This window comes from Tribolium madens, unplaced genomic scaffold, assembly GCF_015345945.1.
Source record: "Tribolium madens isolate multiple individuals breed KSU strain unplaced genomic scaffold, Tmad_KSU_1.1 Scaffold_91;HRSCAF=231;Tcas5.2_LG7, whole genome shotgun sequence".
In the NCBI taxonomy this organism is placed as follows: Eukaryota; Metazoa; Arthropoda; class Insecta; order Coleoptera; family Tenebrionidae; genus Tribolium; species Tribolium madens.
In genome coordinates, this window is record NW_025401063.1 from 7,752,978 (window position 1) to 7,780,354 (window position 27,377).

A 27,377-nucleotide genomic window follows, 5' to 3' on the forward strand; every position below is an offset into this window, starting at 1 on the left:
TGAAGTGTGGGTTAAAACCAATTCTAACTCGACGATTTTTAGAGAATTGGTTCTCACAGTCTTAAAGACATCTGGTTTCGATCATCGACCACTCGGGGGTGGCTTGACTTGACCCTCGTAAATATTCCAAGTTTTATGGGTTTTCTCAGAAAAACTCTCGAGGTCTGTTTATAAAAACGTATTTAGTTAATTACTCGAGATTAGAAAACGATGTAAGTATCAGGAATAATATTGCCATTCCCTAAAGAAAAGTGAGAAAAAAAATAAAAATTACGGTGGAAAACCTTGTCTTACAAAAGTAATTTTTATCTACTGCTTATATTTCAAGGTTCTGGTAGGTGTACAAAATAAAACGAAATATTATACACGACAATAAACATTGTTTATCTACGCGTGAAAAAAGTCCACTCGTGACTTCATCACTCGTAAACTTAACCTTTTCACTCGTAGATAAACAATTTCTTTATCGTCTTGTATAATAAATAACTGTATGATGTAAAGAAGTTTCCTTGCGATTACGTATTAATAAATTACACGTATAAGCTTGTTACTAATTCCTAGTGTTTTCACATCTTTGAATAATAATTTTTATTATTATATTATACAAGTACCCATTAATAAAAAGGAAGAAAGTTTAGACTGCATAAATGCGAAGCCATTAATTGAATTGACGGCATCGTAATTTAAACAAATAAGTGACGAAATGTTTTGATTTCAGCTTGTCAACATCGGTCTGACAGCTTAATAAATTGAAGATAAAATATTAAAGAGTCGAATAAATTAATATGCGGTCTACAATGAAGAGGTGGCTATGGAAATTAAGTAGTTAACAGATTGGACAAGATGTTTAAAGACCACCCATTGTAGTATAGAAAACAGCATTAAAAATCTGTCATCACTCAGCTTCATAAATTTGTATTTTTTATGTTTTCCTTGTAAACTATAAACATAAATTAATAAATTATAGTCAATTTATATATTTGATAAGGAGATGAAATTATAACTTTTGTATTTAACATATACGATCTCAGTTAGGAAACTTGTTAGAGCGACTTGAAGTTTTGCACTGAATCGAATTTACTTCTGTCCTTTAAGCTTGGTTAGTTCAAAGCTACCACAAGCTAATGATTAACTTTCATGGGAAGAATAGAGCTGTTAATTTAAAAAGTCATCTAAAGTCAAACTTTAAGCCCGAACTCGGTTTAGATGTAAAGAACTTTCATACAAAAGTCTTTGTGTTGAACTTGCGGTCTCGTAGACACTTAGTTAATTGTCTCCGCCCGACGAAGTAAATTTGTACCGAACAGTAGTTTGGTTTGCTATTCACATCCTGGATTCTTTTTTTACTTAATTAACGTTAACAAGAGTTGCAGTTTTTCTTTCAGAATTTTCTTTACACAACGCTTTCCGGCCGGGAGATACAAAGTTCGACACTTTAGATACTGTTAAGTGTAGCACTGCATCTCTTAATTATTTTGCCGTCAATGCATTAGCCATAAACAATGGAAAGCTGCTTCAAACTTTGGCAATTAATTCACACAACATTATTCAATTGATTTTGCAAATGGTTGGTGTCACTAATATTGTATGTGGAACATATCTCAACAATTTGTAAAGAGTACGAATTTAAAAAAATTATCATTGCAATTGATGCAAGTTAATAGTACTATGACGAAACCTAATCTGGCGCTAATTCAGACGAATACTGAAAATTGAATGTAGGTATATATTTTTTTGTAACTGGAGTAATTGGGTATTTTTTAAAACGATAAAGGTATTTGGGTTAAGGTTAATAAAAAAAAACTTTAATTTGCATTTGGAAACGCATACTTTTCTGTATTTTAGAGCTGACATTAAAATTTTAACTTGAGATAAATTTACCAGATAAGGAGATAATTATCTACTTCTTTCCCGTACAGGCTTTGACAAGTTTCATTACATAACTGATGGCCCTCATCAACTGCAATTGCCAATAATAAAATTTTGTCCTTTTTCGAGTATCGTAAAAGAGCTTTGGAACTAGAATAGATCGTAATCTGACACAGTCGTGCTGTGTTTTCTCCCTTACCGCTTCTAAATTTCGGGTAATTAACTAAGAAGTAACATTCAGAAATCGACGTAATAAAGAAGGTGAGAATAAATTAAGGTAAGAGAAAAGAAATACGAGCGGATGATATGTAAATTGCCGCATATCACAATGAATCAATCGTGTCGTTGTCACTCCGACTGTGTTTTCAACAAGATAGAGGTGGGCGTGAGCACCGTTTAAGATTAAATTGATGCTCCGTATTAAATAGAGGAGAAAAACCGACAAACTCTGCTCGATTTATTACTGTTTTTACTGTAATAAATTTGTATAAAATTGGTTTACTCTGACACATCCCCATCACAAAACAAGACTAATTCGACATTCAACTAGGAAAGACCGAACTCTAAAGATGTAACTGGGGTAGAATTCTAGAATTACACGCTTTTTTAATAAATAGGTCTACGAGTATATTCTCCAACCAATTTCAATTGTTTTCGTTAAAAGTTAACTTTAGTTATGATCGTACAGGTAAAATTTACAGAGAGATTACGCTTTACAAAGGTGAGATGGTTGGTACACCTGACAAAGCGCAATTAATCATAAGTCTTCATTAATTAAATTTGTTGGTACAAATTAAATTATTAATCACCAACATTTATAACGAGCAGCCTAGATTGAGACCAAACATAAAGGGGGAGCTTAACAACTTTAAAAAAATTATTTCAGATTACATCAAAAACTCTGACATTCTTTTTTATAATTGTCAACTATGCTAAAAGCTTTAGAACTGTAAGAACAAAATATGCATTAAAAGATTATATAAGTATTTTGACTAATTAGATATTTTGAAAGAATATAAAAATTGAGGCGCAAAAGAATATAGTAAATAGAAATGTAGAAAACTGGTACATTATACATAATCTGCTTCATCTTATTTCGGAAGTAATTCGTACTGATGCGGTAAACGTTGGAATGGAATTTTATTCCCGTTGCATGTGTCGGACACGCCATTTCAGGGTTCTTCGCGGTGCGGATTAGGCTAATGGAGATATTCATCAGAGAAGCAGCCACAGCAGGAAAATAAAATGATTTGCTTTTCTTTCATAGAAAATTGCTTGGATGTGCAGACACCAAGAAATATTTATAGAGTTGCGCAAAAACTTTACGCGATACATACAGCAGCAGCGGTATCGACAAACTGCAGTTTTAACCTAGTTAGTTTTCATTCAACCCGGAATAAATTACCACTAGTCGTATGAACAACCGAGGATTTCCCAACTTCATTAACTAAGATAAATATTGGTAGAATTATTCTAACGAAGTGAGGCAAGCGCATTTTGTTGTGTTTGTCTGTGTTTTTGGCAAGTTTCCAGTGATTTAAGGTGTGAGAGTGGAAATGCGACGGTGGTCCTGAGTCGTTCTGAAACGGAAGCGAGGGACTTCTACATTATCGAAAGCAGAACGCGTCTAAGTTTTTTAATCATGCATCATGGAATGCTTTTTCCTTCTCCTTCTCTCATGCATATAACAACAGTTTACAGCGTTAAACATTTATGGGTGTCAAAAGCTAACACCTAAAGTTTGAATGGATTTGAACAAAATTAATTTCGGTTTTAATTACACATGGAATGATGCTGACGATTTTTAATTATCGAGCCTGCAAACAGGATGTCGTAAAGTTCAGGTTATGGATTATTTGGTCAAATTTTTCGTTTGCGTTGAACACAACAACCTTGCAAGAACTGGAGTGTTTTTTGGAGTTTACAAAATAAGTCTTTATGGCTTTAGATTTTGAAGGAGCGCACATATCCATTACGTTGTGCTGTCCACTGGGATTTTTAGCAGTTCACAAAAAGCTGTTCTAGTAGTGTACCACTTAAACGAGCGAGTAACGAAACTCCCAGCTATTTATCAACGTAAAGCTGTTAAACGGTCGAGATTTTACGAAATCTGTTTTATCTACTGTTTATGACTCCCAGAACTTATGTTCCATTTTATGCACTTTTTGCACCGGAGCACTGCAAATCGAATTTGTGCAACCAGACGATAATGGCAAAACTTTCAGTTATTTATTGGCCAAAATGTCTAATTTGTGGAGATTAAATTTCTGTCGTACTCGGTCGTCCAAACACTTACACATAATAAGCAAGTACAGTGGAAACGACTCCACCACTCACAGGAAATGAACACCTCGCTTTGTTTCCGGGTCAGACGCATTCGGCGATTTATGGACTTTGAATTATGTGGATAGGGGGATAATTGGAAGAACGGCTTAGATTTTCCTGTGAAAATTGCTACATTTGATTTAGGATGTTTTATTTAAGGGCGGTATTATTCCAGCGAATGTCGAACGGAGCACACCTGAGATATTACTCAACTTCCGCCTGGATCAAATTCCGTTTCAATTTATAAAGTTTGCATCTAAATATTTTAGGACAAGAAGTGGCAATTTAAGTTTTTCCAAGCAGATCAACTTTCAATAGACTTTTTTTCTCAAAAAATTGAAATCATTTGCCTTTTACACCCTTAAATGTTTCACATGGAAAATCGAATTTAAATTAGTAATTGCTTTTTTCAGTATTTTTAAATTTCACGTATATGTATTTCATGAAGCAGATTATGCCGCAAACTCTCATTCCAGCGAACAATATTTGAGCAAAACAAGAGTCGTTTTATAGGTGTTAACAGAAAATTATCCTGAGGTTACGCACATTTTAATTAAATGACAACATATTTCTTTTTTAATTGCTTAGCAAAAGGTTGTAATCCTCTTTGCATACTATTAGCAGCGCTCTATTAAGGGTCCTAATTGAAATTTTTTGTTTTGTATGCTATAAGTGGGAAATGAGTTAATTGATTATCGTAGATATTTAATAAACAAAATACTAATAAATCAGAACAATAATAAATTGCAACAAAAAAAATATTTCTTTTAAAATAAATATACCTGTGCGCAATGCATTTGCCTCCATTGCCTACAAATCATTATAGGAAACTTTTTAAAAACCATATTATTTATCATACTTGTCGTGAGTTGTTTTTCTTATTGTTTTTATTTCTATTAGTTTTTAGTTGGAGGCGAAAGTAAAATGTTAACTATTTTACTGTTGTAATTTTAATTTATTTGGGCACCACTATTGGTAAAAGTAATTCATGGGCCATTATGGGCCGGGAATTTATGGCGTGTTATGTTATCACTAACTTCTAATTTATATTTAATTTGTGTTTGTATTCGTGCTTTAAAACAAGGTGTAAATTGTCACTCCATATACGGATGTAATTTTTTACCCAGCGTCGAATTTCCTCACTGAAACTATAATTGATTAGACAGAGCTGATGAAGTTTTGGTACCTACATAGATGTCCTCAAAGAACAATTTATTTCCTTGGTATTTTTTTAATCATTTATTTTTCTCTCTGAGCGGTGTAATATTATTCATTTTATGACTTAGCATATTCCTTTGAGCGTATTTCTCAATTTACATCACCTGTTTTTCATCTTAAATTTTCCCAAATTGCGTTTGAAAAATAAAAGAAAATATAAACATAGATGTTAATGTTGAGTTATCTGCGACGATAAAACCTCGAGAAAATTAAATTTCCTCATCGGAAACGAAAACTCGGAAACAACAGCAAAGAAAGATAGCAGTCAGTGAAGAGAAGACAGACGACAAGTCATGATACGAGTATGGGCCTTCTTTTCTGCCAGTTTCGATTAACGTAAAGCGTCCCTAACCTGGCGTAAAATTTTATTAGCTGAAAATTTTTGTCAATAGATTTAATTATTTTTTAAATTGGGGATTTTCGAACGTCTTTTAATTAAGTTAGGAGTGCCTCGTTTTTCTTTAAGAGACAGAATGCTAATTACACAGCGGCGAACTTTAATTATGGACCTAATAATCCTGTCATTACCAAAAATTAAAACGACTGTTATTGGAACAAAAACAACTCATTCATAATTTTAATTGTTATTTTATTCCTCATCTGCTTTACAATGACCCACAAACTTTAATTGGAACTTAAGTGCCTTTCTTAAATTCCTATAATCAAATTATTTGCATTTGTTACAATTATCTGAGCGCGTTTTAATTTTTTTTCAGCAATTATTTGAAAAAGCTTTTTTAAAATTAATAAAGGTTACCAGGTGGGGGCTCTCACTGAGCGGCGAATTTAAATAAGGGAACATATTTGTGAGGCGCCAGAAGATAAATCAGCTTTAGCGGTACGAATTTACAGAACTTGTTAGGGCGTTTCGTCCCGTCATAACTAATGATTTGTCTGAGAATGCATGTCTATAGAGAAGTGTAGGTGTTACCATTAGCATCTACATATTTTTGTAATAATGATAAAGACATCTCGAAATGTTATTGGCGTTGATGATGTACGAAACACGAGGGCCACATTGTGTGTATCTGTTTTTAATAAATCATCAAGACCTAGTCGCTACAGTTTCTCAGGAAGCACCAGCTGAGTTAAAAACAATAAATTACTACGAGGAATTCTGTTGTGCTTTGAGAGTACGACAGGGTGAGGTTAGGACTTTTTAATCTAGATATAAAACGCTTCATCCAAAATGCTCAACCCACACTTAAAAAAGCACTGTTCAATGAAAAGCCATTTGTTTTCACTGTTTTTTACTGTTTGGGGTTTAAGAGAGTCTCTGGGCGTTTTTCGTTTCTTGCACTTTGTAAATGACATTTTGTAGCTATAAAATTTATGTTGGCTGGAAGCTGCGAAGTTATATCGTGTTTGTCTAGATCCTAAGCGATGATTGCGTGCAAATAAAGTTTGCCAAACATGAAATGCAATTTTTAAAATACTGAAACAAAATTCAAAGTTCTGAAACACGCTTAGTGAAATTTTTATTTCAAGTTTGGGACGGTTAAAACTGAATAAAAATATATATGTTGTAGACATTGTAGGAAATTTAATTTTAACATTATGATTGATTAATGTAATAAATCAATAAAAAGTTTAGGGCTCAAATTAAATTTAAAGATAATTATGACTGTCCCACAATGCATTTATTAAATAACTGAATAAAAGACTATCCAATTACAAAATTGACACTCGATTAACACCGAATATTGAAGCATGTTCATTTATTCAGCAATCCTATCTCCATTGTTGACTGCGTTTCAATAACAAATTTCCGCCATTTTTTAGTAAAAATACACAAAGTGAACTAAAAAATAATTACCACAAAATAACCCCAGTTGCCGCAGCTTGTGTGTAATGAAATATAAGAATATAAAAAATCTCTTTGATGTCTGTTTGAGAGAACACTTTTAAAAATTCACTTCAAAAGCATATATTTCTTTTTCGATATAAGCTGTTCTGTAAATATAAGTTTCACAAAAATCGAGAAAAGTTTACGCGCAGTATTTTGTTCAACAACCGAAATTGTTATGAACAAAATGAACTTAGTTTGCAGTGAAATTATTAGGAACGCAGTGCAAAGAAGCTAAAAGAAAATCTTGAGAATTAATGGAACACATAAAGTGAAACGAAATATTAAATTAAAGCCAAGTTCAGAACAATCTTTTAAAATGTAATTGAATAATTTGATTTGACCAGCGCATATACCAATTATTCTTTCAAGTTTTTACGGATACATAATTCCGCTTTACTTCATTTTGTGTTAGAACTTAAAATTTTAAAATTTTTTTGATATTTTAGTTTTTCAAAAATGTTTTATCATTATTTATTTTAATAATAAAAGCTAATATAATTATCTCACAAAAGTTTTCTGTCTGGTAACTAATAAGCAATTCTAATTTACTAGTCTTTAAAGCAAATATTTGATACTTAATTTAAACAATGCTTAGAATGCCAAAAACCCAAAGACGGCGAGGATGTTTTATGTAGTTGACTGTAATTTTAGGCTGTTCGTGTCTTTATTGTGGTTGAGCGCTTTTGAGAACATTAACGTATTTAAACTGAATAAAATATAACAATTATTATTTTGTTTTTTGTTCTACGTAGTTATACTAATAACAACGAAAAATCTTCAACTAGCATTATTATACATTATTATTGTTGTTTATCTTATACAGGGTGTGTCACACTTGCACACCACATATACTAGGAACATGGAAAAGTGTCAACAAATTTTGACATTTAATTTTTGACGTTTGACATTTTTTATGTTTATTTAATGATACTGATGATCCTGTATGTGTTTTTTTTATAGGAGTAATTATTTAGTAAAGGTAAAAAAAAATGTCAATAAAAGCCACAAATAACATTTACAATTTAGGATATAGCTGTATATTTTAAATCGTTTTTTTACATTTATTTAATACATATTATTGTTTACAAAATAGAGAAAATTTGCGTAAATCAGTTTATAAAAGTTTGATATTTCAAACGTTTTTTTTTGTTTCTGGTAAACTTTTAAGTTTAAATTTGCAACTTTGAATGCAAACTAAAACTTAATTTTGTCCGTGAGCACATTAACATTTTTTCGTAAAAGTAGTTGGTGGAAAACAATGCAATATTTGTATATTGAATATTTGTATATTCAACTTACTGACCAAAATTATATTAACTGTCGCATTCTGTCGCATTTATTTGTTTTACTTTCTGAAAGATTGCTTAGATTTAATTTCTTCTAATATTTATGAGGAAATATCTAGATGACAGTACCTAATAAAATAAAATGAGATTTAGTCTGTGGTAGGTATTAGGACTATGTTATTCACATTACATGCATGAAAACAGAGCTGTACATGTGTTTTGTTTCCGAATTTTATTATTACTTACACTTGTTTGCTCCTACGCACTCAGCATCAGGGCTTGCAGGGAAGGCCCACCTGCAAGGCCAAACCGGGGATGACGTGTGTGGTGGCATTATGTTAACTGATAGGGGGACGATTATTTTAATGAGACAGGAGAATACGTGAAAGGGTCTAGAATAAAATTACACAAAATCAAGCGTTAATTAAGACGGATTTTATAATAGTAACAATTATTAAGTACTATTTTTGAAAGCGTTATTTTATTTTTGTTCGAACGTTTTAATGTTGGCGCTACATATTCTCTTTATTATAGGTATCTCCTTCAAAAGTTTTTCTAGTAGGTATTTTTCCCTAAATAATCATAAAAGATATAGCAGTTCAAGCATTTACAAACTTCAAAAAACGCTTTACAAACTTTTAAAATTGATTTTCATGAGTTTGTAAAAACACTAGTAAACCGCTTATGCGATTTAGCTGTATTTTGAAGTAGAATAATCCTGCCAAAGATCAGAATGTTTATGTTTTATATAGTCGGCTTGTTTCATAAGAATAAAGAGAAGAATTTATAAAATATAATAGTATTTTGAACTATCAATTCAAGTGAAAATTTACGTAGGTTGAACTTCGATAAAATGTTTGACGTTTATACTAAACTTTCTAGCTGAATTCAATACAAAAATGCTTGGATTTATTATATTTTAAAAGAAATGAATTAAAAATTTGTGAAAAGGATGAAATGATATGCGACATAAAATAAAATTTAATGCCATGTTTTCGATATCACATTATCAATAAATATGTGTCTACAATATTTACTGCAATCAAATTTTATTATTTGTTATTATTTACACGTATTTAAAAACGACGTCCATTTTTCTTCTTAGACAGTCATCATAATTTTTAATATTCTTTTCAGAAGAAGAAATATTTTAGTGTTTTCTTGTACCCCGTAGCTTATGCACCCTATATTGTTTGCTGAAGTATAACAAAGAGTCTATAAATCAAACGTTTAACTATTAAAAAATATGTGATTCAAAAATATCGCATCCTCTCGACATACATCATTGCTATTTTTTTGGCATTTCATCTTTGGTGATATGTATCCTCTGCCTGAAATATTGTTACACAAACATATGTCATACTTTGACAAATAGTGTTGTCCGTAACAATATATAGGAACTTCATGTAGATCGATAATGTGCGGCAATTCTCTATGAAGATTGCCAATTTACGAAACATTGAGTTTATTCCCACATGTAATGCTTGCTGAAATTACGAGTAGTTACACCACAATAGTATATTAAACATTTTTATAAATACAACGTTAAGAAGCCAACAAAATTCTATTTACATACTCACTTACTTACCCACACGACAGGACGTCCCATGGTCTAATTCTTACCATACTGGTTTTATCAACTCACTTGCAATAAATCATTACCAGTTAAGGGACACCTGTAGTGGGAGGATGGCTTTATACTTGAATACAGACATTATTACAGAATATAATGAATATTTTTTTAGATATTTATAACAACATAATTATATTGTTTATGTTTCTTTCTAAAAAATTCGAGAAATGTAAAAAATTTTTGGTATGTGCTACTAGGAGACCGATAGCATCTTCAGTAGAAACGTTTAGGACATTTAGGGCGGTCACTGTAAATCCAGAGAGATTTATCAGCGACAGCTCTTAGATAAGATTGATTTTAAGCAGCAATGTTGTTTTATCGTTCCTAACTAATCCAGTTTGAATTTTATCTATTTAGGGGCCTTTACTAAGAATATATGATCACGCAGGATAGATATATTTTTTGGATTGAAACAGTTTTTGGGGATGCAATTTTAATAAAAAAATAAATCTTTTGGTTTTTCATTTTTTTAATATTCACTCATGTACACATTAGTATATAAAGTTGCATAACTTCCAGGCGTTAATTTTCTTTTGTTAGAAATAAAAACAAGTTGTTTATAAGAGTAGATACTGATTACTTTTTAACTGTTATAAATAAATTATTTGAACAAAAAAGTATTAAAGCAAATTTTGGTTTCGTAAAAAAGTGTAACTCCATTTTACTGCAGAGTTTATGAATTGTCGACAATTACGGGTCAATTCCGGCTGTAGTAAAAGAGGCGCCATTCCGGCCAGTTCTCCGGTCCGAAATCTCTCTCCTTGCCAAGACATCCTAGACGATTTGGAGCTTTGCCTGCACTATTTGCTTCCACTCTTCACCCTCGTTAAGCAACACACTCAACCCAATTTCGCTAGTTCTCTTATTGTATTGCCTATTTTTGAAACTTTCCGGACTGTAATTTATCTTTGCCATAAATTGTTTCGCATGTACAATCCATTTTTTTATTTAGTTAGACCCTACCAAATAGGAAATTTGGGTATATCGAGCACTTTTCGTCGAAATAATAAATTTATCGTAACGGAAAACAGTTCTTTCTTGCAACGTTAAATAAAGCTGTCTAATATAATTTCTCGAAATTGTAGGCAAATACAGATTATGCATAATAAGATAAAGAAAAATGTTATTATAAAGCCGCTTATGTGCCTTTTATAAAGCTGATATATCCATTTATTAATACATGTAGTTAAATCATTTTGTATATTTGTATTTAAATTAGAAAAGGAATAGGATGGTCCCTTGGGAAATAAATATTTTCTGCCAGTGGCGTGCTTATAAATCATTCTTTACGGAATGTAGTAATAATACAAACCAGTGAACGTAACAGTTTGCGTTGTAAATTATTTATAATTTTCCTTTTATAAAATTTTAATTGACTCTCATTCAAAAGTTGTAAACGATTCAGATTTTACGTAATTATGATGAAACAAACAATTTTTTTTTGGTTTTGTAAAAGGAAAGTAGCCGTTTGACGTGGAAATTTGTGTGGTCTTTGATGAGTTTTCAGGCAGGAGTAAGTAACCTGAAAGATGTATCGAGGGAGCAATGAAGCAGCTTGTCGCTCGCGTAATTCCGTTACACTTTGACTGAATTCCTCCGAGACTCGCAGATCACATTGTGCTCTCTGCTCTACGCTCCACGGTACTCGAGTTCCTTCCCTCTGGTTACGCCAAAGTGCCTTTTCGACCTCACCATCTGTGATAACACGAATCACCCTTATTTTCCGCAAGAAAACCCCCATCGCCACCAAAATCATACGCAGACGTAAATCTAATTCAAAATTTATGCGGATTTGTAAAAAAACACGTTGCAAGAACAGTCATTTACAGATTTAATAATAAAAGTGAAAGGTTCTGTCGTGCGAAAATCCTATTTTCTCAAGACATGTGTTGTGAGAGTAACGGGAATAGCTCGGAAGGATTTCAGCTGGCAAAAGCAGTAGCACTGGAAACCAAATCTTATTCTGTGTAATGGGCTTTTATTAGAGTTTATTGAATTGTACTTGTGTCGAGTTTGGGACCGCATCGCTGCCGTCAAGGGTGATGTAGCAAGACCAGCAATCGCCCTAGGGGAGTTGGAGCAACTCGCTTTGACCCGGCTTCTTACCTTACTATTTTATTAACGGCCGCGTTGAATTTTCCGACCCACTTGTAGTTGCACCTAATGGCTAATAAGAGATTTAGGAACTTTGAGGGTTTTATGACGGATCGTTTGACTTCTTAAATCCCATCTTTAGCAGAACAAGAAATTCTCTCTCTTATGAAACACATAAACATTATCAAAATAAATTTTTATAATGTATTAAAATATTGAAAAAATAAAGAATTTAATTGATTTTTATTTCAAACAATTTTGAAGGAAAAGAAATTTCGATTTTATTTATTTTTTTGATTTAGAAATCGTCAAAATGAAACCACACATTTCATGCTACAACTATTTTATTTCGATTTAATTTGACAAGAGAGTTATCAAATTTCAGACGAGTTGCACATATCTTCCATAATATGGGTAGTATGATGAAATTAATGGATAGGGAGCGTAGCGAACAAACGGCACTGATGGTGCGGTGTACACCAAGTTAGAGTTGAGGACAGAACCGCTATAATCATCAGCTACAATTTGACTACCATCAGGTCCAGTAATGGTAGTCCTTGCATTAGGTCCTACGACGAGCTCGGCTGTGGCGAGAGCCATTAAAGCGGCCAAAACAATCTAGGAAAAGAGAACAACAATTATTAATTTAGTGAAGTCAATTTACCGAAATGTATTTATGTAAATGTAATGTTAATTATTTTCAGACTTATTTTTCAAATAAATAAATGGAGTGTTAGCTTACCAAGAATTTCATTGTTGATTTTTGTATTTCGTGTTCTAAGAACTGAATGATGAACCATGTAAATTTTTAGATTTATATATTAAAAGTTCGAGGACATTTCTTCAATTCGTTTTGTTATCAACTCATTTCGTTTTGAAATCAGTGTTTTAGTGTTTTTTAAAGTCTTTAAGTAATTGATTTTTAAAGACTCTTAAAATTTGATTATTGCCAAATGTTCTAGGTAGTTAAAAACTCAATTATAATTAGAAATGTTTTTCATTGTAACAAAATCTCTAATAATACCCAATATTCGAAACTCGAAGACGGATAATAATAATTTACATCAAACGCTTTTTTCTATGTGTAAACCAGAAATTAGTTGACATTTAATTTAAATCTTTTTGAATACATCTTTTTCAGCAAAGCCGTACTACAGCTAGTGTTTATTATAAAAAAAAATATGTAATATATAAATTAAGTTTTTTTACTTTCTCTACAATATCTTACAATTACAATTTGCTTATAGATTTTGTTTTTGTTGTATACATTTAATTATTTGTTTCCAGATAACGTGTTTCATGTCATCAGGTGGTGCAGAAAACAACTTAACCATAGCAGAAGTTCCTGTGGAAGTTCCTATAACAACAGACGATGATTCCGAACAGGTAAAGATCTTATCAACAACCACTAATGGCCAATTTTAAAAACGCAATAGAGTCGTTTACCAAACGAATTTTCTTAACTCTATTTCACTTCTCTCTTTGCACAACATGAACACGGAAATCGCAAAACACCTATAGATTGAAAACAGCTTTCGACATGTCATTCCCTCTTATTTTAACTAAAAACTATTTTTCATTTAAACTAACTGTAATTTAACTCGAAATCTAAAAACAGAATTGATGGCTTGACATCATTAATCAAATTCTTTACTTACAAGGGTTTGAGAATAGACGTGTGATAGTTTTAGTTTTCAATATGAAACAATGCTCTTCAATAAATTGGTGAAGCTCGAAGTTGAGCGTTCACAATAATAGAGAAAATTAATGACTAAAGCAATCTTAACGAAAGTGTGCATAGGTAATAAAGGCGGATTCTTATTATGTATGACAACGCACAGGTTTTATAATCCGATATTCAGGGGTTAATCGATTATTTTTGAATACCATAAAAAGGTGGATACCACTGAATTTTAAAACAAGCTATAATCGTACATCCTTCAGCATAATGCCGTGTTTCACCAACTTTTCTTGTTTAATAATGTTTTATGCTTCTGGTTTTTTATTTTTAAACTTCGCTAACTCAAATGTTATGACCGTCTAGAAAAGCAGATATTTACTTATAAGAATGTCGTAAAATTAATGTCAGGCTGGTGTTTTTTAAGCTGTACACTTATTTTATTTAAAAAAAATATCCTAATGTATGAAAAATAAATGTATATTTGTGTTTATGTAGTCAAATATGGGTCTAAAACTTTGTCAGTAAAATGAAAAATTGCGATTGGAATACTTAGATCATTATTCTAATGTGATCTCAGAAAACAGAATAATCCATTGAAAATCTCCTTGAAATAATTGACAAAGAAACATCAGTTTCCGGAAATTCTACAAAAGGATTTTCATATTTTCTGATTTTGGTAATGCGTAATTTATTGTAATTTGTGGATAAAGTCCTATTTGCAAGTCTGCAATCCCGTGGCGCTTCTAAGAATCAACAATGCATTATTCATCCGTAAAGCTCCAGCCTGTTATTAGTCTTAACGGAGAATCTCAATCTCTAGTATCTCTGCTTTTATCGACCTCCACTTTTAAGCCACACCACTGTATTAACCAAATACTAACCAGCACTTACGGCATTTCTAATAAGAAGCAGGTTGTTAATCAGAAACCTTTATCAAATCAATTTGGTAACTGGCCTGCAAATCAGAGCCTGCAAGAAAAATGTTGCCAATTAATATCGGAAATGCCTTCGTTAAACAAATGAGAATTGAGAGGGGAACAAAGAGTGGATGCTAAGGAATAAGGGAATTCTAAAACAAAGAACGCTCTTAATGCCCTTACTCTGCAAAATTAATGATGTTAAGTACGAAGTCTTTTTGCATCACTCCAACACGAACATTATCGACTGTTAACAAGTGTTCATGTAGTTCTTACACCCGTTCGGTTTTAATTTCCATTTACAACAACAAAAATTGTTTCAGGAGTTATCATCGCAGCTACAAGAAGTTGACAGCAGATCTGGAGGCTGGTCTTCCTGGTCTGAGTGGTCTGCGTGCTCAAGATCATGCGATGGGGGTGTCTCGCACCAATTAAGGACCTGCAAACCAGGATCTTGTCGAGGAGACCATGTCAGATATAAAATATGCAACATGCAGGTAGGTCATTTTGCTAGCTTAACTCTGGTGGTGACGTTAATTAGTGGTGTTGTAACAGCTGCATGAAAAGCGGATACTAATTACCACAAGGACGCGCAGAATGTTAATTTACGTTTGTTTCTCGGTTAAAAATGTACCCAACAATTATAGTTTATTTTGATTTTTTTTTTCAAAATTTGACTCAAATCTGACTTAATTGATGTTATAATTATTATAACTTACAACGTGGAATAACATACAAAATGAAGGTACCTAAATAGTATTTCCTGAGTTTGTTGTAGCTAAAAACAAAGTTTACTAAAGAGAAGGATGCCGATATTGAATATGCCCAGGTTTTCTTTTATTAAAATTGTAATAAAGTTGTATTTGTAACAATAATGAAATACTCTCTGGACTTGGACTTTGATTTTTTAATGAATAAAAAAATATAAATATATAAGTTTAACTTTGCAGCCTAACATTTCGAATCATTAATTATTTTTTCAGAAATGTTCTGCTTTAAGCAGTAATATAGATTTACATAATCACTGATTTGTTTGGTTTTTTAGGGCATTTGCTTTTAGGAAAGCTGTAAATTTGTTTACTGTGATTTTGAGAGCTGCATTCCTAAGCAAATGTTTCTAAGTTTATTTTGTACTGGAGGTAAACGTAAACTTTTATTACAAGCTGCCAAGCACATCTACAAATTTATTCTACGCTTGCCTGTATTTATTATTTCATAAAATGTTCTTTTATTTTGGTATTTAAATACTTATTTACGTATTGCGTATCTACTCTTTAGGTTGAAACTTTGTGTGAAATTTAACAACCGTGCAAACACAGTTTTGATAATTTCTGCTTCATGTAAAACAACTTCTATGCAGAAACTTTCCTCTAAATGATTTTAAAACTTTCTTCAAACAAAATCCTTTAAAATACGTAAAACAAATTTGCTTTCTTGGAAAATTCTTTAGTTTATGGTTCGTTGATTTCTGTTTACACTGGTAGATTATTATAAATGACTGAAAGTTTTAATTGTATTCTTTTAAACTCGTAACGAAATCTTTTTGTTAAAGTTGATTAAAATTTAGCAATAGCATTGACGTTTGCGGGGTCTGGATTTCATATTCCTGGCTTGATTGTTAAAGGCTGCATAGTTATTATTTTATGATCCCAATCAATACGACACAAGGGTCAATAGCTTTCTTTCTGTGAAAAGGCTGTCTAAACAAATTTGTTAAAATTGAAGTCGGCATCTTTACTACCATCTTTTCTCCTTACTCTAAGTAAATAATCTTGGGAAGGACCCTAGTGGCCGTGGTGTAAACAACGCATTGAGAAAATGTGGATCGTTTTATCGACAAAAATATAAAATACGAGTATTTTACGATTCTTCCGATTCTCTTATAAACTATTTTTTATTAATCGTCGATTAAGATCAAACGTTTGAGCTCTTTGGGTTTTTTCGCAATAATAGCAGTTAAAACGAACCTGGGTTGTAAAAGTATGTAATTTCTTTATGTTTGGTTTTTATTTGAGCTCTGAAATAGAAACGTAACATAATTTTTCATACACGTTTCGCCAAGAAGCAGTGAAAATGCAGACACAGTTTTCCTAGGAAAACGATGACTTAACAGAAAGTGTGAAATTTTCTTTGCTTTACTAAACTAACACGGACCAACGAGCCAACTTTCCTAATTGTGAAATTGCTAACGAGTCTTCTCCTAAAACTTTATTAAAGGACAATATGCAAATTCTATTTATAATGCAAAATAATCTAATGAATAGATGTTGCTGCTAATTGAATTTCAACATTTGCAAATTCAATTACGAATTTTCAACTTTTCTACAATAAAATGAGTGTTATATGTGAGTTTCTACTGTATCCCTGTTTATTTTGAAAATACATTCAACTTGCTGGTATTCATCTTTCTAACGATGTTGTTCCATGATGCGGATGTAAATCTCCATTCAAGAGTCGTTATCTCAACGGTTTTAATTTATCTTTGGCTTGGTTTGCCATTAAAAAAACAAATTTATTAAACACTATTTTTTGTAAAATTGTATTTCTGTGCAGTGTATGTTTAAGTCTTAGAGAGGAGATTCTCATGTCTGGAAGCTTTTCATCAACTATGCTTTGAATAGCACAGTAATTTACATACTTCTATACCCACCAAAGGCTTTTGCTGTGGTAAACCTGAAACATGCGTATTGTGTGTGTGAACGTATGGGCATTAATTAACAAATTCAAAGGTACTTGAAACTGAGATTATTTCTCCCCGACAGAGATAATTGATTCGCGAGCTCTTTGCGACGTCTGAAAAATGAAAAACATAGTAAATACATATTCGCAAAGTTTCTTTGGTAGTTTTAAACTTTCCGTTGGAATCAACTCCGAGCAAATATTCCGGGACGCCAATAACAAAACAAATGTTTCGAATGATCCTGGAATGATTATTATCTCCGAAGTTTATAACACCCGTCTGCCGTTGATGGCAACAATTATGTGGTTATTTTGAGCCACGGCTTATCTGTAATAATACAATTTTCTCGAACGACGTCCGTCTACTTGAAACTTACAGTTTCGGGATGATAAAATAGTCCGATTGGCGAAGGTTATCAAAGAAACAACCAATCGGGGAGTGATGCGAAACAAAAAAATAAATAAACACAATAGACGCTCCAGACGAAAAAGGACACTGGAAAACGTCTACCGAACTTGAAATCTGATAAGGAAATGCCAATAGGTTTTGGCCTTGCAAAATCATTACGCCGGGGAAATTGCTGTACCAAAACTAATATTTTTTTCGTGCGGGAATTCTTGAAATGAAATGTAGTATTCGGGGATGCTTGACAGCCCTCTCTGAAATTTCTAGAGCGGTTTTTTTCCCAACACAATTAGAGAAAATGCTCGCATTTTTAAGAGACGGGAATTGGCAGGTGAGTCAGGTAATCCAGTTAGACATATTAAACTAGAATATTCTCTGACAATGAGAGCTGACTGTCATTACTGGAGATAAGAACATCTAAAAAACAGGTAATACAAGTAGACAACGCCTTCCACATTTCACCACAACGTTATTTGAAGGACAATAACATATATTATGACTTTAATAGATTTAAAGAGGTGCGATTAAATAAATCCGAAGACACTAGAGAACAAGCCTCCTACAAGCATTTGCATAAGAAATGGGGAGATAATCTATTTGTAAGGAATTACGCCCAATTGTAATTACGGCTGTAATCAATGTAAGACACTGTCTTGATAATTATGTAAATTCTAATAGAACAGTATTTGTTTTAAAACAAACACTAATTCTGCGTGTACTAGAATTTTTATTTGTATTTTGATTTAATGAAACACATTTGCATAATTACATGGTTAAAATATTTGCGTGTCAAAAATGCTAATACTTTTCTTTGTAAATTAATTCTGCACAAGTTTTATCAGTGCGAATGAGAGTTATTGCATGCATTTTAATTGCTATGGCTTTTATTCTGTCAGGCTATACTCGTATTTCGGAGGTGTGGTCATGCGAAGTTCAGGGGCGATTATTTTCAATTTCCTGCATTTCTTGACTGGACATTTTCAATCGTAAAAGCAGTTCATATATTGTTGTTCATATTATATTGGAAAAATATGCAAAAATAAATGCTAATTATGCAAATTTAAAGCAGTGCGTTTGCTTTATGAGTGGCACTTTACTGAGTACCTCCTTTTTCGGTTTTTACTGATTTACGAGTCTTTGATAACAAAAATATCAAATTGTAAGAAAACACGTCTATTTATTGTTATTTTATTTTGAGGTGGTTCAATCAAAGAAATAGGTTTTTACAAGTTCAAGGTTTTTTTTTACAGCTTGAAATTCTCTTACGATCCTTCTTATTCCTTGTTTATTAAATGAAGCGTTCACCGCAGAGCAAGTTTTATATTATTTTAGGTTGTTACCCTTTTGATGTTTTGACTTGTGTAAACCACCCCGCCACTAAAACCAAACACCACAGCTACTCTTGGACCAGATGGCAGTGCTCTTTCGGTTGTTGCCCCTGGTGGCAGAATTGTAACCGATCAACATCGAGGAATTATTACACATATGGCTCTTGTAGCTGCTGTTCCGATTATTACTCGTGCAGCTTATGCCACTCCGGCTTTCCCTTTAAAAATATATCGCTTTTTTTATTTTATGTCAAAATTGTTTACAATGTAACGAAGTAAAAAACAGCTCTGATATTTCAAAAGTATTTTATTGAAATGACTACGAAATAATAAATTAGAAATAATAACCATGATGGGCGTAGAGGCCATGATGGGCATAAGCAAGGGGGGCGTGATGGGCAACTACGGCAGGGGCAGCATAGGCGGTGTGTGCGACTACTGGGGCATGGGCAACAATAGGGGCGGTATGGGCGACAACGCCAGAATGATGTTCGGCGACAACACTACCACCAGGAGCTACAGAGTGGATGGCGCTACCATCTGGCCCAACTACCGTGGCTCTACTGCTAGGTCCTTGGAGGATTTTGCCAGAAGAAAAGATCTGAGCGTTGGCGCAAGCCAAAAGGGCGAAAAGGGCAACAACAGCCTGAAAAATGTCCATTTCAGTTTTATGATTCCTTTTTGTTGTATTTTATGAATCTCATGATCCGATACTTACGAAGGATTTCATGGTGGTTGGTTAGTATCGTCGATTTGATCAACTGATGCCGTTATGGTATACGTTTGTCTTTTTATATCGCAAAAACAGCCTTGACCACACACCCAATTTTATTAAAGTTTCCGTACAGGTACAAGTTTTTTGTTGAAATTTTGTCTTAATTAACAACAACAGAAACATACTGTACAATAAATACGCCTTGGTCAATGATATGAATATGCAGATTTAGTTTGATTTATCAGATAAGGTGTTTTGGTAGAAATGTACATCTTCCTAATAAGTGAAGTTGAAATGATTATTTTAAAACATTCATTACTGAAACCAGATTTTAGATTTTTATCGTACTTACATGGCCGTTGATATTTGATCACATCATTATGCGAGTATGTATTTTATATTTATTTCTAAGTGATTATCTTCAAAAGTACTGTAATTTTATTTTAGAAACGAAAAAAATGAAAAATGAATGATTTTTAATCCACCATCTTTTAAGATAAAGATAAGTTTCAGGAAATGCAAATTAATCATTTGTTGCTACAATTATCACTTTAAAACAGGTTAGTGAGCGCTTAATGAATAATGATGAATTGATACATCTTAAGAAAAGATAAAGTAACCGTTATTCTTTATTAAATACTTTTATACTTATTTGCAAAATTAACTTTTAATAGTTTTTTTAGCCTCTAATAAAATACAAGCTTTCATTTCCAGACAAATTGTTGCTGCATTCAAATTAAAATTGAATATTTTTCTAAAATTTCAACCATTTGAAAGCCTTTATCTGTGTGGGATTCATGGGAATCAATATTTATAGCACCATGATGGTGACAGTGACAGTCACCCACTAATAATTATCTAAAACTACAGTTTTGAAACCTCCTTTAAAACCATTTATATTTACGAGTGAGTTGAAACCAATAAGTATGCAATAAAATGTCAAATAAAGTAAACAGTGAATTATGTTATCGTTTGCTCTGACATATGTTTTCCTCGTAAGAATTTCACTAGGTGTAGCACTTCTTGTAATAAATAATTATTTTATGATATGTCAAGGGACAAAACAATAATATGTAATTGCGTGGGAGGTCAAATACTCAAACCAGTTTACTCTTATTCCTAAATAATCGTATTAAGTGAAATTTCAAAGCTTTGCGATTTCTACTGGTTTTTCTTCTTTACGTGAAATATTGGTTTCATTCAAAATATTTAATTAAAATAGGTGTATGGTTAAAATTCACTTTATTATTTAATTTTACCACAATTCTAAATATGAAATTGTTCCAAAATTCTACGAAAATTACTAGACACATCCTTCTGTGGTTTTAATAACAAATACCTACTAATGTTACTGAATTAAACAGAATTTTAGAGTAATCTACTAATGTACCAATTATCAATTACCTTGTTATTACGTTTACAGGATTATATCATTTAATTAGTTCATCGAAATTACATTAGCCATTTAACTACATTGAATATTGAAAGCTAGTGTGTTAATTAATAATATTTACGCATTAAACATTTTTAAATATCGGAGTATAATATTATAATCTGTTCATTAGTAACTGTTAACTATTATTAATTTAATTTAAATAATGTAATTATAATATTATAATTAAAAAAGTTTTCAGTGTTAATAGTATTTTAGTATTCTTAAAACCTTTTATGTAAATATATAAACTGTACTTACGTTTCTTTACTCATAAGTCATAATTTTTGTTATATAGCTTATACATATTACCCAGTCTTTCCACTAATTTTACATGGCAATTAAATGATCGAAAAAGAAAAACATGTATGTTGTTAATTCTAACATTAGAAGGACCTAAAAAAGCAAATATGCAATCCGTCCGTTAGTATACTAAAATAAAAATGTAGAAAAGTAGTTTATAAAAATATTGAAGATTTTTCGTATTACACCTACACCTTATTCGTAAATCTTTGTTTAAAAATTTATACCTACTAAGTAAGTCTATGAATATAAAACAAAAAACTTTGTTAGTATTGATTACCGTTTACAATAATAATGTTAGCAGTATTCCTTTTCACTTTTGAACTCAAAAAAGTTTTTGTGTGGTTTTGAACCGACAGCTGGACTTCATTGCATTGTCATTTTTTTTATGGATTTCTTATCTAAATAAAACAGACATGAGCGTTTTTTTAATTTTTTTATTATTCTTTAAAATTTCCTACGCAGATAATTCAATAAATAATTTAAATGTAAAGTCCATGATGTCCGTAAGCGAGAGGAGCAGCATGAGCTACAACGGCTGGGCTGGCAACAGTTTTGCTGGTAGCAATGGTACCAGAAGGTCCAGCAACAACGGTATCGGCGCTATGGGCGACAACCCCATGGGAGGCGTAAGCTACAGCTGGAGCGGCGTAGGCGGTGTGAGCAGCAACGACGGGGGCGGCATAACTGTGTGCGGCATAACCGTGAGCGACAACAGGGGCGGCGTAAGCACTGTGGGCCAAAACGGGGGCAGCATAGGCAGCATGTGCCACAACAGGGGCGGCAGCGACGACAGGAGCAGTGTGGGCAACGACAGCAGGGTGCTCTTCAGCAACGATGGTGCCTCCAGGAGCAACAGCAGAAATGGCACTACCGTCAGGACCCACGACGGTGGTCCTGGTGCTTGGCCCTTGGATAATTTTGGCAGAGGGGGCGGCGATCAAACCGGCGTTAGCGGAGGCCAAAGCGGCGAGGACAGCGACGACGACCTAGAATGATTAGATTTACACTGGATTTTTTTTCATTGTTGTAATACTTACAAAAGTGTTCATTGTGTTTGTTGGAATTCTTGAAGTGTTCAAGTGATGCTGAAAGATTTTTGAATCGCGTTTATATAGTTAGAGGCAACCTTGGAATACACACACGCCCAATTTCTTTTTGGTCAGCATCCGTGAATGTTTAGGATTTTAGGGACTTTAGTGACCCTGAGTAAACATTGTTTGATGGACTGATAACGATTAATAATGAACCAAAAACAGTTATTGATTACAAAAGTTACTAAAATGTTGAAGTGAATTTTTTAAAATAATTTTAAAAATACGAAACAAAGATTCGTCATTGTTAAACATTTATTTTACTTAAAATGGGCAAAAAAATTATTTTTTTGGTGTGATATACGTACAATATGATTGATCAAGTGATTAATTTTAAATTAATTTACATTTAAGAGTTTTGTGAAATTTAAAATTCCATTTTGTATAGCAATGAATTACATTGTAAACACCAGCGTATTACCAAAGTTGGCAAAACTTTAAAAAAGTTTTATGGAATAAAATTTAAATAACGTATAAACTCTTAGCTTAGGCAATAAACCCACTTTCTCTGTTTGCGACAAATCAGATTTTTCAGTTTCAGCAACTCTAACGTGAACAGATTTTATCAGGATATTTTCTTTAGGATTTATCGTTTTATGGTAAAATTAACATTTTTATTTGTCTTGCATACTCTTAAAATCCACCTACATTTTCCTGCTAAAAGTTGTTCAAATATTTTGTTTTAATCTTTTAATCATCATGTTAACACAAAGTAGAAGGAAGCAAATTAATTAATAATTTATGCAGGATTTTGTTCCTCTTCCATTGTTTATAACGTCGATTATTATAAATTTATACGTCAGTTAGCCTTAAGAGAATTCTCGATCCATAAATAATTAGTTTTTCGTATAAAGTTTGATTACGTTTTAGAAACACGGAACTCTTATAGGTAGTAAACGCAGAAATTGTTAAGCTATTGACCGACAGATTTGATTAGGCAAGGCCGGTATTATCGCAAAACATAACGGGCGTGACGGTATTTTAAGCATTACTCATTCATAATAACCATAAAAAACTATTAATTTGATTCTTAATTTATATGCAAAGGGTATAGAGAAAGAGAATTAACAAAACAAGAACATGTCTCTAACTTTTTATTTGAAACACCCAAAATGTATTTCATACAACACAAAATTTGATCTATTAAACACTTTTGACGTAAGACAAACCGTGATAGACGTTGTTGTAGAAGTAAGGAGAGTATGTGATGGGGGCAAGGTATGGAAGAGTGTGTGGGACTGTCTTAAACACGACATGGTGCGGGGCAGTTGGAACAACAGGCACCTCATGTTGAACAACTGGCTGGAAAGGAAGTACTTGTGGGGGATGAACAACGGAGACTTCGTGGTGTTGAACCACAGCATCACCTCCTAAAACTACGGGATGTTGGATGTAACGGAAGACTGGGTTTCCAACGATGGCAGCAGGCTGATGGGTGATCACAGGAACGTGTTCTTCCTTAGTAATATTACCAGCAGGACCAACAATGCTGGTCTTTGCTACAGCAACATCCTCGACTTTGGTGTGAGGAAAGAGGATGGCACTTGCATTAGCAGCGGCCAAGAGGGCGAAGAGAGCGAAAAGTTTCTGAAAATATTAAATATTTCACAAATTGAAGAAATTTTTAATTAAGAAACTTACGGCGTACATGATGATAATTGAAGTTTCTGAAGTAGAATGAGTTGCGTCTATAATTTTTTGCTTTTATAGGAACTCTGGTCGTAATAATACGTGACAGTTCATTTTGTTAATTATTTTTTAAGCGTTTAATGAAAATTCGATATTAATGTCTTTGAAATGTTTTTTACTCAATTGATTACAAAATATTAATTTTGACTAATATTATCTCGTGTTGTAATAAATGTTATAATCTGACAGTTACATGTTATGTGTGTAATTATAACAATTTAACAATTTCAATTAATCAAACAACTTATACGATTATTGGGTACATTTTTGAACAAACATTATTTAATTATTTATTCGATTACTTAAAAATGTTTTTTTTCTTTTCAGGTATGTGGATTATTTTCCATCAAATATTCACAGAACTGTAAGTCAGAAAAAAAATATTTTTTTTTCAATATAAATTAGGATTTTTTATAATCAGGACCTGTGTTATATTTTCAGTTTTGAGATTTTTTCTCAAATTTTTTTAGTGAAAAGTATAAAATTTAATATACAGACTGAATTATAAAACGTTTCAAGTCATACATCCTTTTTTTTTTTAAAGATATGAAACAAAGTTGCACAGTTCATAACTATTTAACTTTGATCAAAGAAGTATTGCCATATCTTTAAGAATAATGAAGTTATGGCTTAGGGGGTTTTATGTAATCCAGTCTGTATATCTTGCAACAGTTTTTTTTTAAATTAATATTGGATTAAAAATTTGCTAATTTAATTCAGATTTCGTTAAAAGGCTATTAAAATTGTTTTTTTTTTCTATAGATACATTTCTTAAGACGATATATGCATAGCAGGATAAATAGTTTTTATAATGCTCAGTAACAATTTATTTTTACACATTTATACACAATTTCAGTACAATAATTTAACATAAATTAACATCAGGTTAACAAGCTTGTCATTATAAAAATAAGATAATCTTTGATATTTCCCATTTAACGGGAAAATCTCCGACTATACTGACCACACTTGTTCAAATTACCAAACTCGGGCAACTGGGGCTGAATGATGTGCAATAACGGAATGAGCAGAATGTGCAACAACAGGGACATGATGAGCAACAGCAAGAGGAGCAGCATGAGCTACAGCAACAGCAGGAGCAACATGAGCTCTTCCGGTGACAACGCTACCAGAAGGTCCGACGATAGCGGAATCGGCAACGGCGTGTGCGGTATGGTGTGCAACAACAGCAGGGGCAGCGTGAGCTACGACAGCAGGAGCAGCATGGGCAGAATGGACTACAGAGTGTGCAGAGTGGGCTACAGCAACAGGGGCAGAATGGGCAAAAGCTACGGGGGCAACACGGGCTTCAACCACAGCAGGAGCATGGGCCACAACGGCGGGGGCAGCGTGGGCTACTACAGCAGGAGCATGGTGGACGATGGAATGTTCAGAGTGGGAAACGGCAACAGGGGCCGAGTGGGCGACAGCTACAGCAGGGGCAGCATGAGCTACAACGGCGGGGGCGGCATGAGCCACAACGGCGGGAGCAGAGTGAACTACGGAATGGGCAGAATGAGCCACAGCAACGGGAGCGGCACGAGCTTCAACAACGGCGGGAGCAGCTACTACAGCAGGGGCAGCATGGGCAACAACAGCGGGAGCGGCATGGGCAAGCACAGCAGGAGCGGCATGAGCGGCATGAGCGACAACTCCGTGGTGTTCTTCGGTGATGATGGAACCTCCTGGGGCAATGGCCGAAATGGCGCTACCGTCATTTCCAATTACGGTAGTTCTGCTGCTTGGTCCTTGCAGGATTTGGGCATGGCTAGCGATTACACTAGCTTGAGAGGTGGCCAAAGCGGCAAGAAGGACTACAACCTGAAAATACTGTTATTTTTTTGTTGTCGTTTATTTGTTAATACTCACAAAAGAATTCATATTGCTGATTGCTTGGTTTGTACTGAACAACTGTACAGCTTCCACGATGGAGAGTTAATTTATAGTGAACAGCCTTGTCCAAAAAAATCGTTCAAATTCTTGAGAGATCGCTTCCGCTTATGCAAGTTGTGACAAAGTTTCGAGAGGTACAATTATTTTTTATGCAAATGTATACACAACAAAATATTTAAATTTGATTTATATATACGCGCATATGACAGATTTTATTCTTAAATTAAGGGAAGGTTAACCATATTTAGTTCTTTTTCGCAGTTTTAAAATAAAAAGTTAATGTATGGAGTTAATTACCTATCAGAACAAATTAATGTGAAAAATGTTCTAATCAAAAATAAGCACACCGTTAGTAACACAATTATAGCACTATTTAATTTAAAAACAATGTACAGAACAAAAAGTTTTTGAAAATATTTTATATCGCTTTGTTGATAACAAAAATTAACAGCTTTTACTTTTTTGACAAAAACTCCAGTTTTATTAAATATTATAACAAAATTTTTTTGGATTGATTCTACATTTTTAGAACTTAATTCATCTTAAATTTTAAAAACTACCCACGTAACTACTACTAAAAGGCCTACTTTTATAAGTATTAGGACGCATTATTTTTTAACTAACAAATTAATGACGCAAAAGTAGGTATCGAAATGAATATGTTTAAAATACTAGAATTTTTGTAAGTAGGTGTCGAAGGAAATTTTGTTAGGAATTCGTAAGTTATTTACTCTACTATGTATGAATAAAACATTTACTAAGTTTAAAAAATGTTGCATGTTTCTTGAACTTGTTAAAATTTAATTAAGCAATTATTTAAAAACTTAATTACTTATATTCGATGACTAATATCTAGGTGTATTTTTACTTAAGAAAATTTACAACATAGTTGTAATGTAAAAAGGTAAACGTTAATGTATTCAACGAAACGTAATAATCTACGTTACTATTTACTTTTAAGAAAAT

The 27,377-nt window shown here is 32.8% G+C and overlaps 5 protein-coding genes across 7 annotated transcripts in view; 1 reads left to right on the plus strand and 4 right to left on the minus strand.

The window, feature by feature from the left end:
• The window catches only part of LOC123011439 (protein madd-4), a 112,182-nt gene that overhangs the window by 53,724 nt on the left and 31,081 nt on the right, over positions 1-27,377 (plus strand). For all 3 annotated transcript variants that reach the window (XM_044408864.1, XM_044408865.1, XM_044408866.1), the window contains exons 3-4: positions 13,562-13,660; positions 15,196-15,369. In XM_044408864.1, the coding sequence (XP_044264799.1) occupies positions 13,562-13,660; positions 15,196-15,369 (273 nt within the window). The remainder of the gene's footprint in view (positions 1-13,561; positions 13,661-15,195; positions 15,370-27,377) is intronic.
• LOC123011454 lies at positions 12,656-13,028 on the minus strand. Its single transcript, XM_044408886.1, has 2 exons — positions 13,017-13,028; positions 12,656-12,892 (listed from the first exon to the last, which is right to left on the minus strand). The coding sequence occupies exons 1-2, from the start codon at positions 13,026-13,028 to the stop codon at positions 12,656-12,658; spliced, it is 249 nt and encodes an 82-aa protein (XP_044264821.1).
• Positions 19,575-20,165, minus strand: LOC123011453 (cuticle protein 21-like). Its single transcript, XM_044408885.1, has 2 exons — positions 20,004-20,165; positions 19,575-19,931 (listed from the first exon to the last, which is right to left on the minus strand). Exons 1-2 carry the CDS (start codon positions 20,013-20,015, stop codon positions 19,620-19,622), a joined length of 324 nt encoding a protein of 107 aa, XP_044264820.1. The 5' UTR covers positions 20,016-20,165; the 3' UTR covers positions 19,575-19,619.
• Positions 22,159-22,816, minus strand: LOC123011444 (cuticle protein 16.5-like). Its single transcript, XM_044408876.1, has 2 exons — positions 22,776-22,816; positions 22,159-22,724 (listed from the first exon to the last, which is right to left on the minus strand). The coding sequence occupies exons 1-2, from the start codon at positions 22,785-22,787 to the stop codon at positions 22,218-22,220; spliced, it is 519 nt and encodes a 172-aa protein (XP_044264811.1). The 5' UTR covers positions 22,788-22,816; the 3' UTR covers positions 22,159-22,217.
• LOC123011443 (cuticle protein 16.5-like) lies at positions 25,328-26,514 on the minus strand. Its single transcript, XM_044408875.1, has 2 exons — positions 26,388-26,514; positions 25,328-26,339 (listed from the first exon to the last, which is right to left on the minus strand). Exons 1-2 carry the CDS (start codon positions 26,397-26,399, stop codon positions 25,497-25,499), a joined length of 855 nt encoding a protein of 284 aa, XP_044264810.1. The 5' UTR covers positions 26,400-26,514; the 3' UTR covers positions 25,328-25,496.